This window comes from Struthio camelus, chromosome 1 (assembly GCF_040807025.1).
Source record: "Struthio camelus isolate bStrCam1 chromosome 1, bStrCam1.hap1, whole genome shotgun sequence".
NCBI lineage: Eukaryota > Metazoa > Chordata > Aves > Struthioniformes > Struthionidae > Struthio > Struthio camelus.
The window spans coordinates 52344937-52360819 of NC_090942.1; the positions used below are offsets into that span (position 1 = coordinate 52344937).

The 15883-nt window shown below is 40.9% G+C and overlaps 1 protein-coding gene across 2 annotated transcripts in view; it reads right to left on the reverse strand.

Moving 5' to 3' along the window:
- The window catches only part of HAL (histidine ammonia-lyase), an 18739-nt gene extending 3710 nt beyond the window's left edge, over nucleotides 1-15029 (reverse strand). The window contains exons 1-16 of one of the 2 annotated variants that reach the window (XM_009674531.2): nucleotides 14669-15028; nucleotides 14155-14215; nucleotides 13970-13997; nucleotides 13604-13678; nucleotides 13428-13500; nucleotides 13262-13328; nucleotides 13027-13064; nucleotides 12820-12945; nucleotides 9960-10099; nucleotides 8101-8148; nucleotides 6165-6312; nucleotides 5985-6080; nucleotides 5811-5869; nucleotides 4866-4946; nucleotides 3897-3962; nucleotides 3651-3816 (exon numbers count right to left, since the gene is read on the reverse strand). In XM_009674531.2, coding sequence (XP_009672826.1) covers nucleotides 3651-3816; nucleotides 3897-3962; nucleotides 4866-4946; nucleotides 5811-5869; nucleotides 5985-6080; nucleotides 6165-6312; nucleotides 8101-8148; nucleotides 9960-10099; nucleotides 12820-12945; nucleotides 13027-13064; nucleotides 13262-13328; nucleotides 13428-13500; nucleotides 13604-13678; nucleotides 13970-13997; nucleotides 14155-14215; nucleotides 14669-14915 — 1519 coding nt within the window. In that variant the 5' untranslated portion in view covers nucleotides 14916-15028. Of the gene's footprint in view, nucleotides 1-3650; nucleotides 3817-3896; nucleotides 3963-4865; nucleotides 4947-5810; nucleotides 5870-5984; nucleotides 6081-6164; nucleotides 6313-8100; nucleotides 8149-9959; nucleotides 10100-12819; nucleotides 12946-13026; nucleotides 13065-13261; nucleotides 13329-13427; nucleotides 13501-13603; nucleotides 13679-13969; nucleotides 13998-14154; nucleotides 14216-14668 lie in introns of both variants that reach the window. The other variant, XM_068938084.1, reaches the window with a different exon arrangement.
- Between the last annotated feature and the right edge of the window lie 854 nt (nucleotides 15030-15883).

The following is a 15883-nucleotide window of genomic DNA, read 5'->3' on the forward strand; positions in this document are numbered from 1 at the left end:
CCAGTTGAGCTGGGCTGAGATTCCCAGCACCTGAAACCAAGCAACAGCTAGACCCTGGAGCCAACATAAACTCTGTCCAGCCAAAAGGAAAAGTTGCCAGTCTTCAAAAGAGGGGACCAGCACTGCAGCTCATATTCCAGTCCCACCTCCAAAACCAGCCTGCGGGCAGCGTTCTTCTATTATATTAATTTATTGCGTTGACTTTTTATTTCAGGATATTTATCTACTCATTTAACCTGATATCCTCAGTTTCTTTTATCTGTTTGCATCCCTTGCTTATAATTTACCTGCTACCCGTTACTTGTTTATCTTCACATTGGCTCGTGCTTTCCTGAACCTGTGAACTGTGCTGTTCCAGAGGTCAGCATGCTTCTTGTTGCTTTAGCCATGACTACTAGGAAATTGGGTCCCTCCAGCCTAAACACTGGGGTCACAGACTTCGCAAAGAGGCCGTAGCAAAGGCCTTCATTGGATTAGAGCAGATTAGACTGACACCACTGGGGCTGCGGTTAGGCCTAGCTCTTCCTCTGCTGTTTGGTAGTCAGCACCGTTATTTGTTACAAGCAGGTACCACTTTAATCTTTAATCTCATTTGTAATATAGCAGTAGACCAGACTAATAAGTGGATTCAGAAGACCTTAAAAGTAATTCCTTTGCTAACCTAATCTTACTTAATTTGATGAAGCATCTTCTTGGTATATCAGTATCAAACATATTTCTATTGAGGACAAAGTGAGAGGAATACTTTGGTGTTTTGACTCTCTTCACTTGACACTAACAAGACAGCACAATCAGCAGCGGATGTGCAAACAGTAACTCAGCAGGTGATTCTGAACCCCTTGAAAAACTGCAATGAAAGATGTGAGAGCTGAAACTTCCACCAGACCACAGTGGTGCGCACAGTTCAAAGCAAAAGAGAAGACCTAGGATGGTGGTCAGGTTTGGACTGAGCCATCTCTTCTCCTCTCCCACTCTCTTGACCTGATGTTTTTTTTTTCTCACTGGCAAGAAAACAAGGGGTTAAGAACAAGGGGTTAAGAATCTGCAGCTTCAGAACACAAATAGCTTTAACAATGACTAAAGGATAACCAGCACCCCTGAGGGTGTAGGATGATTTTGAAGAGTGAATGGCCAAGCCTTTCCCAGTATGATGGAACAGCTCTGTTCAGACAAAGGTAGAGAAAATGGTGCTATTATAGAAGACATTCACAAAGATGTAGAAGCTATGCCAAAACAGCAGGAAATAGAAACGGCAACAGAATTTTTCAAAGGATCTGTTGATGATATCTTTTTTCACAGCACACTTGGATGCTGGAATATCCATGTACCCCACAAGCCAAGTACCTAACGTTTAGTGCTACTACCCAGGTCCTGATTTCATGCTACCTGACAAGGACTGCAAAGCTGTTGCTTACTCTGAAAGAGAAACAGCTTAACAGAGACAGAGCCATACTCATCTGAACCATCTCCTAACTGCTGCTAAGGCTGCACCTGGAAAAATGCACACCTCTTCCCTTTCTCTCTGTATTGGAAACAAGGGCAGAGGAGGAATGATGGGAAAAAAAAAAAAGAAATCTTGCATAGTGAGTATGTCTGCTAATGGTACAGGATTAGTCACAAACACAGATGGGGATATCATCTGATAAAGTTTCTGAACTATGAGGTGTGTCGTGAACAGCCTTCAAAGAGATCAGTTCATATTCCTGTATTAGCCAGGAGCTGTATACTCTGCAGTGAGGAGAACTGGAGTATGTACAAACATCCAAGCTGGTATCTAGCTAACTGATGTCACTATTCGCCTCAGTTAGCTAGACTGAAGGGATATGAATGCTTTGATGGATCTGCTTCAATTATGCCTCCCAAAAGCAGCCTAAACAAATCCTGTGCAGAGAGCACTAATCATGGTATGTAGTATCCTGACATAGCTGTAGATAGGCTTGGAGAAGTGTTTGACCAGGAATAACAAGGAAGGTCATGATACAGACTGACTCCAAACAGCAGAATCTCAAGTTGGACTCCTTTTCTCCCAGGAGAATGGTGCAGGGTGAGACACACTGCAATCAGAGCAGGGAGCAGCCCCCCTACCAATGTGCCCATTAATGCTTAAACTGGATGCTGCAGAATACAGGTGCCGCTTTGCATCAACGAAATACAATTTTAGCCTGAAGTACCATCCTGAGGGAAAACACTGACACGGATGCTTTATCACAACAATAAAGTACCCCTATAACGAAAGCCCAGCAGTAAATATGAAAAACTTATCCACAGCTGGCAAGATCTGATACGTCTATTTAGAAAAGCAGCAGCAACTTTTCTTTGTGAATTGCATGTGGACCTCATTTGTCAATCACAACTAATTACAGTAAATAAATTAATATCCACAGCTGTGTTGTCAGTTCACGACACAATCAGCAATATGTTTCAAACAAACTGTCCAGACTTTTCTTATTGAAAGAGCAGAGGATGACTTCTCCATTCAGAACAACTCACTATCACTAATATGCTATCACTAATGCATAGAAAGGTGAAAGCATCCAGGAAACTACCCTACGTAATACAGAGACCACCATGAAAAGGCTTTCTAGAAGGCTTTGATGATTTGCTTTCTGAGATGGTCTGTGAAACAGCTGGTGGGATCTAATGGAAGCAGGGAACATGTATGTATTTGTGTTAGTCATATTGACTTCCAGTAAGGTCCCATCATCCAGATTGCACATCTTTTATTTGCAGCTATAGCTCCTCTGCTAGTCTGGGTTTTCTTCAGGGCAAACTCTTGTCTATCATACATGTAAAGACAGCAGGAGACAGAGGGAAAAGAAAAGAGGTCCAATATCACCTAGCAGTTTTTCAGTTTTGTTGCTAGACAAGTTGAGCTTCATTTATTTATCATCAATGATTCCTTTGCCTTTTTTCTTCCCTTTCTTTTCACTACAACCTTTTATCCCCCTAAGGAAAAGTATGCTGATGTGCTTATTTTTGTTGTGCTCCTCCGATCACAATTCCTGGGAACTCTAGTCTCCTGCAGATCATAGCATTTGATACTGGTGTATGCACTTGGCTGTCAGGTGGAGACTGAGTACTTAGAACGTCTAGCCCAACAGTCTCAAGTTTGAGACAAGCGGTGTCCCTGTGCTGGTGAGAAATGAGGAATAAAGGTACTGCTCTATTTAGAGATCACAACTGTTCAGAGGTTCTACCTTCAGCAGAGAGGCTCAGAGAGATGTTTGTGCTTGTTCCCTAGAGTGTTTGCTATTAACTTTATAGTCCTATCTGAGCTGTTTTGCACGTTCCTGGGTGCACAGCTGCCACTGGATTTCAACTGGAGTTTCTGTGTTGACCAGTCTGTAAGTCAGAAAGCTGCCCACCTTTCCACCTGTAAGTGTTCAAGCATTCCCAGTGAAGCCCACCGAGCTGTTTGTATGCTCAGAGAGGCTCATGGGCCAGTGCACAGTAAAGAATTCTGAGCTGAAATAATTGCAGCTGCACTAAACACTCAAGCTTTGCATCCAGACAGCTCAAAGCAATACGGAGAAGACGTGGGGAACAATGAGGAGTGAGATCCCTTTATATCTACAGTCAAATTACAACGGTGTCAATATGAATTGGTCTTTCCATTTCAACTCTCTTGATGATACTGCTTAAGCACTCACCCAAGGCAGCTGCCGTGCAGTGGGCGACCATGAAGCCAGAGTTCAGACCTCCTTCAGTTACTAAAAAGGCAGGAAGCTCACTGAGTGAGGGGTTGCAGAGTCTCTCAATTCTTCTTTCACTAATTGCAGCAAGTTCATGCACACCAATTGCCAAATAATCCAGAGCCTTATAAAAGAAGATCTCATATCAGATGATAGAAAAAAGAACAGAAACTAAAATGTTTTTTTCTCTAAATGCTTAATTACCTTTGCAGGATATTCACCGTGAAAATTGCCTCCAGAAATGGTCTCTGCCCTTTGAGCAAACACCATCTTTAAGGAGAAGCTAAGGCATGGACATGAATAAAATACTGCTTACATGACAGATATCTGCAAGGAATCAGAATGTCTTCTCTGAAGGAATTTTCATGCTAACATGCTTTTATTTGCAAATGTATTACATCTGCATGTTCACTTTTCAGAAAATGAAGATCAAATCTCAGTTCTTGCAGACACAGTTTTGACATGTATTTTATTAAAGGGACTACATGAGATGAGTTGTTTGATCGGAGTGTGAACGTTATTAGAGGTGCAAACACACACATGTGTTTGAATCCTACCGTATTTCTCAGTTGCTTGGCAGACTCTCTCCAAGGCAGGTAGCAAGGAGTGATGCTTATTAGCTAGTGCTATGACATCAAATATAGCATCTTTACACTGATGAGGGGAATCCAGCTTTACTCAGAGTGCCAATACAAGGCCTGCGCACAGAGTTTACCAGATTCAACCAGGAAGACGTTTACAGATCACACACATTTTATGTACCTTCCATGACTGAATCCAAATCTTGCCCTGCTATGCAAGTTTTACTAATGCTGCACCACCAGATGTTTCAAATGACAAGCCACTATCAATCTAAGTCCAGTTGATTGCCAAGTTCCATCTATCTACATATTCAATATAAGTGCATAGAATCTGATCTAGGAAGCACTTAAACAGGTGTTAAACTTTACGTACAAGTAGCTTCTTTGCCCCAGCACACACCTGCACACTCCAATGCTTTACACAACTGGAGCCTCTCTGTTACACTGAGACTGTTGCTTTTGGAACCAATGGCAGCTATTGACTGAAGCCAACTATGACTTTTCAGCCTCATTTACAAATAATTATTTAGAAGAAAAAGATAGAAGAGGCCAAGCAAAATTTTATGGAGAAATAAAATCATCAAAAAGATACAGGGTTGTCCGTAGCACTATTGATTTCAGTCATCATGATGTCCTTCACAAAAGCGATGGTATCATTTACCACTCCGTGGACCTAGAACAAAAGACATTAGCACTACAGCTTAGCATCTATGCTTAGTTTGTCTTCAGGATGCTGACCCAGTTGCAGGTGTTGTCTTTTCCATTATCCCAATCTCCGTATCCACACATGAAAACAGTCTTGGATTTGCTCTGAAAATCAGGAGCATTGCCATTGTGGGACACTGCCCATGCTGGACATCTGAAAGACTAGATTTACTTTTAGTATGACAGTATTGCTAAGATGATCACCTGAATGTGTGATTCTTTACCTGTTCAGAATGGCTTACCCTAAACAGAAGACAAGATAATTAATATTCTATTAACCGATCAGGAGTAAAAGTGATATTAAGGGAGAACTAACCTAAGAAAACTCCCACAGAAAACAAAAACTCTCACTAATTAATTAATTTACTTGGGCAAATCTTCCACTGTTTGTAAAAGCTTTGCTCATGTTAAAAAACGGGATCAAGTTCAGCCAGTATGTTTGGGATACTACAGGCACAGGAACAGCCAGTCACCCTGGCTGCTTCTGGATACATCTTTCCCCAGTTCACGGTCTTAGCATCTAGGCAGAAGAAATCTCCTACAAAGCCTGCAAATGTGGAAACCAGTATCTTCCCCATGCTTCCTACACTTGGCCTTTTGCAGATCTGAACACAGCACTGTTAGGCACTGCCTGATGGGTGCATGCACTCCCATAGTATGGGATCAACAAATTCCATGTCTCTGTTAGTAGCAGCTTTGAACTGAGGGAGAAGCAAAATAAAACCACTTCCTCTAATGGAGTCAGACAATGTATTTCTGAGGGTATTTCTGAGGTGGAAACTTGACCATCACTTGTCTGCTGCAATAAAAGGAAACATAAATCAGTCTTTACCTGAGGGCAGCAGCGCATTGTGTACGCATCCTGAACTCGATCACAAAATCTATGGCTCTCTAGGAAGAACAAGGGGAAAAAACAAATATTCCTTACACAAAAGCATACGTGCAACTGTAGAAACACTAAACCTGTCCTCAGTAACTCAGAAGGCTGAAGACTAGTATTTTTCACCTGCTATTTCTGATGGATGATGGTCAGAATCTAAAAGGGACCTGAATCGAAATGCCACTTCAATCTGCCCACGGTGTGGACGCACTGCATGGATATCTAGTAAAACAAATAAGACCGTTAGGTTTTGCCCTCTCTTGTCAATAGCTGTTAGCAAAGAGACAGAAAAAGTCCAGTACCAACCAGTATCAAAGGCCCTAGTTGTACCCTTCAGGACTTCAAGTGTAAGGGCAGCAACTATGTCTGCTTGTCTAGCAATAGCACTGGCTCTTTCAACTGCTTCACATCCCAGCGAAGTGATCATTTGTGTCCCATTAATTAGAGCCAGACCCTTCAAAGAGAGAGCAGACGTTAAGAAAATTCAATGCAGCTATTCCACATGCTGTGATAATTCTCCATCTCTTTCTTGCATGAGTCAATTAAAGACCTTTGCTTAGCTTCCCAGACTGTCCTAAAGAAAAACAAAAAGTGCAGCTTGACTAGGCATTTTTGTTACATAAATTGTCAATGGTCGTGACCCTACTAAGTCATTACAGACGCCCTTGGAACTCCAGTGTGTTGCATGAGGTTTATTTCATGTGATTTCAAACTTAAGCAAGAAAAGTACAGGAAAAAAGACATTTTTATTCTTTTCCTGTTCTTTGGAAGCATAGCACTATTTTTACTCACTTCTTATGTCATTAACTAAACCAAAAGAGCTGTGAGCATGGGGTGCGTGAAAAACAATCATAATAAGGAAACAGAGAATTAAAATAGAATTAAAAATTGTAACTGCTTTAACAGTTTAAACAGTTAAAACTAGCTACAGCTTTGCTCTAACGGCCCTGCAAGCCCGTGAGTCTTCCATTTGTCTGCAGGAGACATGGGATTTGGCTTCTTGCTTCTTGAGTTGTTCTACAGTTACTGAGGCCCATTATGAGAGGGCTGCACTGCCTCAAGTCTATTGTGTCCCCATGTAAACTTTAATACTTGGAGTAAGATTCATCTCACCTAATTTTAAGCATCTAAAAGTCAGATATCATCTGGGCTCATACTTTGGTCAAAGATTGGTACCTTCAGGGGGCTTCTTGGACACCTGTTTCAGAATGAGATGAAGTGTTTTCTGAAGATGCCTGTCCCTCTTCACTGACCATAGAGATAATCCAAATGCCAAGCTTGGGTCTGACATTTCAAGTTAAGTAGGGCGACACCGGAAGAATGACTCCCACTCCTGACATTACTTTTTTAGCGTAGCATTTGCTTAATCAACAGATGAACTATTCACACTGTGCTACTGATATTAATATTATATATAATTATTATAACTGTATTTACATATTCATATATAACTATATATAATTATTATTATATCCTGCATGTTAAACATTACAAAGTACATTTTAAGCAATAAAAATATGTGTCTTTTGGAAAGCCATCCAAAACAAGAGCCTTCAGATCTCTATCATTTTTTGAGTCATCTTCTTTGAGGATACAATGCTAATCTATGTATTAATATACATTCATAAAATATTACAAAGCCTAGCCTATAAAATCAGGACATTTCTGAATACAAACTGTCTGGGGACAGCTAAGTAAACTGCTGATTAGCAGCCAGAAAGGTCAGTTCTACATCAGTGTTATGTGAGATAAATCTGAAATTACTATTTGCATTGGTTTAGTTACCAGCAAAAAAAAAAAAAAGTTTATCCTCACTGGTACAATATTATTTCAACTTCCACTGACCTAGACAAACATGGGGTATTAACTTACTCTGATGAATGATCAGGAGCAGTAGGAAATGTGGATCAATACACATTACCAGTGAAAAAAAGGACAGAATTCAATCATTGTCATTTATGGAGGGAGGGAAGGACGAGGAACTTTTTTCTCCTGGGCTGAAACCTGGCACACAAAGCTTCTGTAACTAGCTGCAACTGTGCTGAATCCATAGAAATGCTGCCGTATACCTTATTGGAGAACAGAGTCTCCAGTATCCCCTCTGTGGCTGACTTCAAGTGCCCTTCTGGACTTTGACTTAAAATGACTGTTAATACATTTCAGTCTTAAACTGTAAGCATAAAGTAGCTAGTGATTGATGAGGCTTGTTTTTCCATCAGCTACCGTCACTATACTTTATTACCTCTTTTGGTTTCAACGTAATTGGTTTCAGACCGTGGGCTTCCAGTACCTGTAAAGTAGTGTAACGGCCAGGTAATTAATGAAAAATGATTTTCAGGAATTCAATCAGCAAAATTTTTAAAACTTAATTGCTTCCATAAATAAAAACATTAGCAAATTCCCCAGTGAGGAGAGAAAAGGGAGCTTTCTATTACAAACACTTTAAACAAATTTTTCTGCTAGGCTAAGCAGAGGACTGCCTATTAAGGCTTCAAAACCAGCGTCTCATTTCCCAGTACCAGTAAAAGAAGGTACTAGGAGCAATAAAGTGAGATATTGTCACAGCGCATTAATATCTAATGCATATTATCTGATGGGAGAGAGTAACAGGAGAGAAGGCTGGAAACATCCTGGGAAGGTAGTTCTGTCTACCCCCTGCCTCAAAGTAGGTTTGGCTTGACATAAGCTATCCCTTATAAACGATTCCCTAACCTTTTCTTTAGAAAATCTCCAATGATGAAGAGGCCTGCTCAGTTTATTCTATAAAGCAATCACTCTTGTGAGAAATGGAGGAATAGTATAACCTTGATTCTGATTGGAATTCTCTCCACTTATTCAGCTGAAGAGACAGTAAATTTCAGAGAAGCGTACTTCGGAAGTGGAAGGAACAATGATGCAAGAGACCTTCTTGCCTCTGGAAATGATATAAGAGACTTTTCAGCCAATTAACAAAAGCAGGTAGAGCAGCAGACGGAGGGTGGGAAGGCTGGACGATCTCACGTCAAAAATACTTCCTGGGGAGTCTGGTTTCACTTCTATTCCTGCTACAGAATACTTGTGTGAGCCACTGACCTGATGGATGAAGTCCTTATTCCTCTTGGGTGTCACTTCCCTTCCCATCAATTCTTTCCCACATTTCCAGGGAGATTGGCAAAAGTGGAGACGGTGATGCTCTGAATATATTATGTAGGATCATAATGCAATGAGGCAAGGTCCCCTCCAACATCTGAACACAGGAGGTCCAGGACAAACTGCCTTGCTTCCTTCCCTGCTCATCCCCCTGTGTAGTTCTCAGCACTTTTCTAGCTTACGATGACGGTATTGCTATCAATCCATAAGTAAATCTGGTGTTCAAACATTACATGGAAAGGAGCAACAGGTGCAACAGAATAAACTACCAAGAGAGACTTTGGAGAGGACAGACTTGGAGATAGTCAACACTAGATCAATCTGCTGATTTATTAGTGACAGAATAAAATTTAAAAATTAATTCCATTCTAAAGCATCTTGTTGTAAAGAAGGATGCTATAAAGGTTCCCTGTGACTATACCAAAAATACACGTGTATCCACTTAAAGTCATTATAAAATGCAGTAGAAGTCTTATTAGTAAGTTTTTACCCTCAATAAATCTCCAGTTACTCTCAAGCATTTGAACTTTTTGAATTTGAGGGGTGAGGGTTTTGTGGGACAGTGTTGATGTTTATGGAGCAGAAGGTGTAGTAATAGCTATTTCAGAGCTGATATCACATCCTGTCTCTCTATCTCTAGTTCCTAACCAATATCACTGCAGTATCATGCACTGTGGCATGATATTTCTTTAGGGCCTAAAAACATGCGGGACATTCATCCAGTGTCTGTTCCAATGACTTGTGGGTCAGGATGTTCCACTCCCAATGGATCCACTTTCCTCAAGGTACAGGATGAGCTGCTAAAGGCAACCTAGTCCCAATTCAAACTGGTGCACAAAATCCAAAGACTTTTCAATGTTATGATTCTGTCTAACAGTTCTCTAGCAAAATCTCTCTTCCTCTCACGCTATACACAATTTGGCAGATGAGCCAGCAAGCAGAAAAAAGCAATATCAGCTGCATGGATCTTACATATTTAGCATCAGCCCAGCCACTCTTTGGGGACCACATCTTTCCCTCTCCAATTAATCCCAGAGTAAGATGAGAGAGGGGGGCCAAGTCTCCGCTGGCTCCAACTGTCCCTTTCTCTGGGATATAAGGAAGGCAGGATGCTAGAAAGAAAACAAATACAACTCTTGTCAGAGCATCTCCTTGATATGCTCCTTGGAAAACAGAGAAGCCAACACATGATTGTGGTGACAGTTACATGCTATAATAATGACCAATGTAACCAACAGCACTACTCCCACTGCAGACCGGCGTTTGACCCTGCTCCAGGCTAGCTGCAGCTTATAATTTAGAAGGGAATTGATTTCTTTAAGTCCCATAAGGTCTGGGAGGACCACTGCTAGTGGTCATTGCATCTAGAATCACACGGCCAGGTAGCTAAAACATTGCTCCTCTCTGGTCACCAACCCAGAAAGCTCAGTTGTGAAGAGTCCTTCAGGACTTGTAACCTGGGAATCCTGAATCAGGTGTGAGGCACACTGACGTCATTTATGATATCTGTGGAAAACTGGGGTTATCTTTCAAGTTCAGCAACCTAGATCCAGAACCATCGCCACCTCACTCTCAGCTCTGTTAGGCTTTATCGAAGGCTTATCCAACAGCTTCTGTGCAACTCTTCCTTTCCACCTAGTTCTTCACTTCACTGTCAGGGTTATATATATCCTGTTCGTGAGAAACAGGCTCTTGGCAGCGAGGCTTTTGTTACTGATCTCAGCATACGTGAAATTTCACCCCATGTAGAATTGCTAGGGACAGTGGGTATTTGTACTAAAGAGAATCAATGGGCATTACATGTTGTAGAAGGCACATTTGTTGAGTAGTCACCACAGTCTACTTCTCCCAGAATATCTCAAAATGCAGGTTCAAGTATCCAACTAAAAACTTAACTTCCAGGACAGTCCTTGTGTCTGAGAGGGTAGCCTTGAATTAGCATGTGTTTAATATTCCCATACTAGAATAGAAAGCCACACTGGCTCTTTCCTACAATAACTTGATTCACTAAGTTTCCACTAAGTAAAATTTGCAGAAGTGGCTGAGGATTTTCAATATTTTGAATGTACTGCTTAAGATAAATTAAAGGGATCTGCTTTTCAAAGTGTAGGTGTTTAGCATCGTCAAGAAAAACAGGTCCTTTGAACTGAGCACCCCAAATCACCCCAAACACTAACAATGCCACAGGACACACCTGCTGTGCTCAAAGCTAACAGTCAATTTCTCACATCACTAAACATTGCCTAATTCCAGGAATCCATCTTCAAACCCTCTCCCCCAGGCCTCTGAGCCCTGAACGTATAGAAATGAAGAAGTGAAGCCCAGGGAACTATAGAAAAAGAAGGATTCAGTCTGTTTTTTCTTTTGTAGACTGCTTCTTTTGCAGATACTGAATTCCAGTTCCTTCACCCACTGTGGGAGAAGGAACACTGGTTAACAGAAGGCAGCACAAAGCCTGTATTCTTCAGGCCTAACTTATACAAACACGGCTCTACTATCACACATCTGGTCTGTAATTTCAGAACAATCTTCCATTCTGTGGTTTTAAAAAAGCGGGGTGGGGTGGGGGGGAGATGGAAAGTTGAATCTAACACTCATATACAGTGCAGAATCAAATGAAAGACCTCTGACCGGAAGCTCCTGTTAATCCTCAAAATAAGCACTGGACAGAGAGAGATGCTCCTTGCTAGTATGCCTCACCCAGAGGGGCCATCAGTGAATAGCAGCTAATGAACAGCAGAGCCACCCCTTTAGTTTTCCTGCTGAGGCTTCCAGCAAGGCAATACAGCTTTAAATGTTTTCATAGCTGAGGCAACGTGAAGAGCACGCAGTTCTGCACGTCTTAACTTGTAGTTCCTGCTCATGAGCCCTTGTGCACATCACAAAAATAGACACCGCTCAGTGGGCCTACTCAGCAAACATTGATATAAGCAATTTTTAACATGATAATAGCCCCACCCAAAAATCTCAGTGTCCCAAAAGACATTGGCACATATGTCAGCATGCACTCAACAGGTCAAAAATTACAGACTTGAATCTTTATAAACGTGCTTGCCCCGAGTCTGAGTCACGTTCTTCACAGGTTAGTAGTCAGTCACAACAGTGAAGTATCACCGTTTAGAACAGCTAACACTCAGTGTTTAAAAGATATGTAAATGCTACTGTGCTCAGCGTGGGAAGGCCTGTGGATCACTAGTGATCTTGTGAGTTAAATCACTTAGTTTTATAACAGAGAGCAGAACAACAGCTCAGCAGCTTAAGTAACCTGGTTTTAACACTTCACGTAGGCCACCCTTTCCATAACCATTGGTATAGAAATAGCTCTAACCCACTGTCAGCCTTGGCCTGTTTGTGAACAGGAAACCTGTTGTCTTGATTAACTCTATGTTCAGAGTGTGCTTATTACATGCTCACAATGACTTTTCTTTCCATAGTAGAAAACGTAAGAAATAATGTAAGGTTTGCACTGAAAGCTGGAGCTGAATTGGGATACAGATCACTCAGGTTCAGTTCCTGTTTCTGCCACAAACTTCCAGCCTGGTCTTGAACTAATTACCTAAACTCTCAGTGGCTAGTTTTCCCAATGCCTGCCTGTTGCATCCCTTTCTCTCAGCCCTTCCTGTCCTTTCGGCTCATATCTAAGTTCTTTGATGCTGGAATGGTCTCTAGCTATGAGCTTGGACATAACTGAACACAGTGGAGCTCTGGTTTTGATCTCTCAGAACTACCCAGGAGAAAGAACAATTCTCGCAGCTCGATTTATTGAGCTCCGTCCTTTTACTACTGAAAGAGTTAAAAAAAGGGAGGGGGGGGGAGTTAAACATCTTTTTACCATTAAATGCTTCAATAACTTGCTGGAGAGTTTCTAAGGATATTCCACTGTATCCCTTTGCTAGGACATTGATCCTCAGTGCCAACAGCATGCGAGATCTCTCTGGGCTCAAAGGTTTCCCGACCCCTGAAACGATAACGGTTTCAGTTCCTAACCCCAGTATCAACAGCAACAGAAAAGGGAAAACTCCAAGCAATTTCTCATTACCTGCAGAATGCGAACGAACTAAATTCACTTGAAGCTCCCTATGAAGGAAAAAAAAAGTCATGTGAAAACCCAAATAAATCTTTCAAAGCAAAGTTTTATTTTGCACAAAGCAGAGAGAAATACTGAAGCAGCCCTCTCAACTAAAAAAAGTATACATATACAGTGTAGAACTGCTCTATCTTATATGCATGTTTTCTGAAAAGAAAGAAAGGAAAAATGTGCATACATAACATACCAAAGTTTACTATTTGGAATGACTGTTCGGGCAAACTTCCCAAACCCTGTGGTAATTCCATAGACAACTGAAAGAAACATACATTTCTGGTTACGGAGAGAACCCAATAAAGTTATCTAAACCAACTGAAAAAAATAATTAATGGCTAGAGATGAAAAATACATACCTGTCTGCTCTTTTACAATCCTTTCAATCACGTCTCTTGATCGCTTGACTTTAGCTTCAGCTTCAGGTGTGAGCTAGGAAACAAGTATCTTCAATATTAGTTATCTATCATCGTTTAACTCTAATCGCAAAAGGATAAATACATAATTTCTAGCCATGTTCATTCAGGATCTTTACCTTTATCTTGTAGAGCCCCTTTCCTAAACTGACCAAGTCCTCCGTTGTTAAACTGTTCCCATCTAAAGAAATATACTGCACAAAAGAACCACGTTTTAATTTGGGAGACATACGAAGTTGCTTAATGACCAGAATTAAACACAAATACAGTCAAAGCTCAGCAATAGCAGGAAGCTCAGTCACTCTCTCATTCATAAGACAGGAACTCTCCAACAAAAATGTAATAAGCAAATTACACTTCTGATTCATAGACCCAGCAAATTTAACAGCCACTGATCTTGTGAATGCTGCAGTTGCTAAACTCTCAACAGGCTTCAATGAATAGTAAGATCGTTACGGAGTTGTAATGTCATTAGCGAGTCCTACCTGTTCTGGTTCTCGATACTTGCTATACCTGAAAGTTCTGTAAAGGAAAATAAAGGGCAAACAGAATTTCACATCACTGCCAACATATTCTAAAGAAGGAGGATCACTAGAAGAACATGGAAATGTAGAAAATTGTAAATCTGGAATTATAAAAAAGTTCACAAAAAACTTCAAAAAAAGGATACAAATGAACTCCTTCTGGTTGAGATGGTATGAAATCTGGAGACATTATATCTCCTTCTATAACTAGAAGGAATACATAAAATAAACACAAACAGGATTAAATTGTACTTCACTTACAAAGGAATTCTTTATTCATTATAATACACAGCAATGAGAATTTTAATTTGCAGTCATCAGCTCCAATCATATTTCTCTGTTTCTAGGAAAATAACAAGTGACTATGTAGTTATTTAAGGTACTCTAAAGGCAAAAGAAGAACAGCTCAATCCTTGGACACATAGTCCATATCTCATACACGTACAGTGTACGATATCATATACAGATGTAGACAGAATCCTGTAGCTTCTAACCTTTATGCATTATATTTCTGCTCTTAAAAACTGCAGCTGAACTTTGGCATTTTTCCATAAAATCTTAGACACTATCTCAGATGCAACTTTAGATAAACGTACACAGTGTGCTGACTCAGCTGCTACACGCCGTTGCTCTGCGATGCATTGCTTAAGGTTTGCTTACCAACTTCAACAAACTCATTGTCCTCTAGGGCATCCTCCACTGTGTCATCAAGATCCAGCAAGCCAAGACCCTTGCACCTTCGAACATAAAATTTTACTTCTTCTACTGAGGTAAATCCACCATTATCAGGTTTGTTTTTCATATACCGTCTCACAGCTTCCTTTCCCAGCCATCCAATTGTATTAGCATGGTTTTGGCAGGGTACTGCTAGCCATTCTCCTCGGACATGCACTGTGTATCTTGGCATGCTTCCTCTCTGAAATTGTGCCTCGACTGAGAAGCGCCGCACCGTGAACCAGCCTTACGCTTGCCACGCGACAGCCTGAAGAGCAGTACCTAGCTGCGTTCCAACGTCGCAACCAGATAAAGGCAAAAATCCACCCCCAAAGACCCCCACCTTTGCAAACAAGCTAGATCAATGTATTCAGCTGACTTCATCCAATCAAACCAAACCTAGGGAGCACACCCTTTTCCCAGAAAGGGAAAAGGAACACGTTAGCACAGGAACTTCTTCCAAAGACCAGGTATACAGAAATGAAAATCAAGGAGCTGGAGCTTATGCATCAAGAAAAATAGACAAATAAATCAGAATCAGCTGAAATGCAACTGTTCTAAGGCCTTTCAGGTTTAACAAGAGTTAATAGAGTTCTTACACAGCAGTAGATCACACTAATGAATACCTCCATGAGGGACAAGGCTGGAAGATATTTGCCCCATTATGGATTGGTAGCAGCTGCTGGGATTGAAAGGAGACTAAATTACACCCTCGCATCTCTATCCTGAGCAGGATGAAGCAGGCTGGCAGTGTAGGAAATAAGCCTGCTTTGCTCATTCCTATACTGAAATTTGAGAACATAGTTTTGTATCATAGATGAAAAAAAGAATTCATAATTCCATTACCCTGTAATTTATGCTCTGGAAGATGTTGCTATAACAGGAACCAACAAACAGTAGAGTGGCTATACCTGCACACTTCTGAGCCTCATGCTTCTACACCAAATTTCTTTTGCAGATATGGGCAAAGAGGAGAAGGCATGCTGAAATAAGGGTGAGAATGGTGCTAAAATAAAGCTCATAAAAATGGGTCCACATAAAAGCTGCAGATACCTGTATCCTTAAAGATAAACTACAGCAACACATTTGTAGTTCATGCTACCCAAAATATTATTCCTAGCCACCAAAGAGACTATTATAAAGTGCACGCAACTGGGATGA